The 3367-nt window shown below is 38.2% G+C and overlaps 1 protein-coding gene across 1 annotated transcript in view; it reads left to right on the top strand.

The window, feature by feature from the left end:
* NECAB1 (N-terminal EF-hand calcium binding protein 1) overlaps nt 1–3367 on the top strand; it is a 59978-nt gene that overhangs the window by 38654 nt on the left and 17957 nt on the right. Inside the window, exon 6 of the mRNA XM_010080038.1 lies at nt 2852–2988. Coding sequence (XP_010078340.1) covers nt 2852–2988 — 137 coding nt within the window. The remainder of the gene's footprint in view (nt 1–2851; nt 2989–3367) is intronic.

Below are 3367 nucleotides of genomic sequence, written 5' to 3'. Positions count from 1 at the left end.
CTAACATTGCTGCGAGCTCAGAATTGCTGGCCCCAGAACCATTATTTAAAGAAAAATATTGAGTAGCCATTTGCCCAGCTGGGTGCATTGAGCAAGTTAAGTAGTTCCACACAGAAGAGTCGTAAACACCAAGATTTAGGCATATTAATGATTCTATATATGCATAAGGAAAGAGTCTTTGATAATTCTAGACTCCCACAGATGATGTTAGCATCCTGAGTGCCTAGCCCATCTTTACAAAAAAGCTCTGTGTACCTGATAAGGTAACTCTAAGCCTTATTTAAAGATCACAAGGACCTTTCCCATGGTGAAGCCTTTAAATATAGAACTTATGGGTCAACAGAACAGGAAGAAAAAAGACTAAATTATGGTGCAATGCACAAACCTGGAGTAGTTCTGATGAAAAAAAACTTTAGTAACTTTCAGATGCAGGAAGGCATTTCTGAAAGAGTCAAAAAGCAGCCAGCCTCAGACAGGAGCATGTATTACACAGCTAATGCTTACATGATCCCCCCACCAGCGAGGGCCCACCTGAACAGCTGCAAAATGAAACAATATTGGCGTACATTTTAAGCTGTAATTCAGCATGCCAGTATCAGATTTACCATGACTATGAGCAGGAAGCTATATGGAGGTATCTGATGCATTTACTTTTTGGATGCCCAGATTTTTAAAACACTTTGATTATCTTCATCTTGTGAGATTGGTTTGGTATTCAAAAACGTATAAGAAATGGTCAGTTCTGTCATGTTTTGTTCACTTATTTACAAAAGCACTAGCAAAAGCTGAAAAATTAAAACATACCCTAGCTTTCTACTGCAGGGTTTTATTTAGCTGCCCATGCTACACCTGCATGTGTTGTTCTAAGATGCCACAGAGAATCAGAATTTTTGGAAATTAAATTATCTCTGTCAGGTGCACCAAAGTTTCAAATCAGTTACAGTGGAGACAATTTAGAAGAAGAAAATAAAAATCAGCTCTCCTATTGCATAATAAGATTTAGTAATCATAAAGATTGCCATCAATGTTATTTATAGAACTGGTGTGTCAGGTATTCGCTCAAAAGGTAGGCAAACCATTTCCCATGAGTATCTATTCTAAAAATGTATAAATAGAAAATATTTGTTAGAGAGTGGCTCACACCTGATTAATCTGAAATAAATATAGAAGGCCATGAAGCTCCTGGCTACCTAAGTAACTTCTGATAATTCACAGGAGGTTAAACAGCTGAGATTTCTGTAGCAGAAGTCTTCCAACAAGAACTAATTTAATAACATATATTGTGAATAGACTGCTCTAATCTGAGAGCAAAATGCTTTTAAAGCTATTATCATCTTTTATTTTGCATTTAAATTTCAAAACATCCTGCATTTGTGTTCTGATTGCAAGGATGTGTATGCAAAAATTCTAAGTCAAGCCAGGCATTTCAAAAGTAAAAATGAAAGTCAAAAAGACATTTCAGCTCTAATTCACATTGGGAAGAACAGGGAAGAGCTTAAAAATACCCATATGCATTGCCAAAAATACCCAAATGGGTTCTTGGCTAGGGTAGGAGGCAACACCATTCAAATGATGTTTTCTTTAAAGCTTGGGGATAACAGACCATCACCTATCTTCACATGTGGTGACTAGAGAAATCTTTCATTCAATGTGCCTCATATTTTATGAAACCATTTTAGATGGAATAGTACCCAAAGGGTTTCAAGATCAGCTGAGTGGGTTTTCTGCACATATAAGCAGATTTAGGGCTTATGAAAAATGGATACCAGCGTACTTTCATCAGAGCAGGAGCCAACAAATTCATTCAGAGTTTAAGAGATGGAATTCCATTTTCCTTCTCTGCTCCTGATGGCAGCTTTACGCTGTAAGCAGAGGCTCTAGGGGTCCGCTCTGTCCTCTCCATTACATTTATTAATGAGAAAACAACAAAGAGGGTGTTTATATTATTGTATAGCTGACCCCCCCTCACACAGCATTATCTGCATGTCACTGCAGAACTGGGTTTTGCAGATCTGGGCTTGCCAGAAACATTAAAGTTAACTTCATCCATGGAAATATAATTCATTGGGCCAGGGATAGAGCGGGCATAAGAATTTACTTCTGAAATTTTGTACACAAAATAGGCATAAATATTTTTGCACACATAAAATGTATTGGAAATGTTGTTACACAATGAACCACTACAGACTGCTAAATATAGCTCCAAACTTTTATAATAACCAAGCTCCAACTCAACAAACATTTAGATACATTTCATGTATTTTTGAAATATATAGATATATGGTTTCAAAAATAACTAAACGAATTAAAGGAACAAAAATCTGTCAAAGACGGTTAAATTCAGAAGGCAATCTCTCTGGCACAGGCAGTCCTTCAGCCAAACAGCTGCTGGAGTTTTCCATGGCAGTATCGCTAAGCACATGCCCTGTTCAAAGACTATTCGCATAACTACTGTCAGAGACAGGCTAGTGGGCTAGATAAACAGCTTTTCACAAGAGTGGATCTGAATAAAAACTATAAATTAACTTCTGCAGTTGTCAGTCATATTTTGGCTTTTCCATACTTAAGAAGTAATGGGTACTGCCATCAACTGGAGTTAAGAAATGAAAAGAAAAGGGGTTTTCTGAGTAGAAACTATGGTGTGCCGCTGTGTACCTGGTCCTCTCTCAGCTTGCGTGGGATCAGTATCTATACCTGGAAATTCAAAGGTCTTTTTGTCCAGAAACATAAAGGTTGTTTAGGTGGTTTGCAGTTATAAGCACAAACATCCAAGTTGCTTCCTTTCTGAATTATATTTCTAACCTAGTAGGTAAATCCTTACCTTTTTTTTTTTTTTTTGTGTACTTTTTAGGACTATCAGGAAGCTTCTAATTTGGAGCAGTTTGTGACTCGCTTTCTTTTGAAGGAAACACTGAACCAGCTTCAGTCCCTGCAGAGCAGCCTGGAGTGTGCCATGGAAACCACGGAGGAGCAGACTCGGCAGGAGAGGTGAGCAAACCTTCTGCACAGCTGCGGTGAAGGGGGTGAGGAGTGGGGTCACCATGAACCTCCAGGATCACTTTACATTTCACCCAGCAACCTGATGTAGGGAATATCAGGAGAAATAAAGATACACTTCTTATTCCATATAGGAATTCATTAATAGGAGTTTTCCCCAAATTGAACACAAGCAGGCTCCAATCTGATCCCATGGTGGGTTGTGTATAGGAGGACCATTTTGTAACATCCTAGTCTTTGCTCCTTTGACTTCTTTTTAAATCCACTGACTATTTAATATCAAATGCAGAAACCAGACCGCTGCAATATGAAGAGCTCTGAAACTACTAAGACCATTGACTGTCTCCTTGTTTGCTTCTTCCAGCTTTAA

The sequence above is a fragment of the Pterocles gutturalis genome, unplaced genomic scaffold, assembly GCF_000699245.1.
Source record: "Pterocles gutturalis isolate BGI_N339 unplaced genomic scaffold, ASM69924v1 scaffold10266, whole genome shotgun sequence".
Classification (NCBI taxonomy): Eukaryota; Metazoa; Chordata; class Aves; order Pterocliformes; family Pteroclidae; genus Pterocles; species Pterocles gutturalis.
The sequence above is the reverse complement of the archived record's forward strand: the minus strand, read 5'-3'. Positions and strand labels throughout refer to the sequence as shown.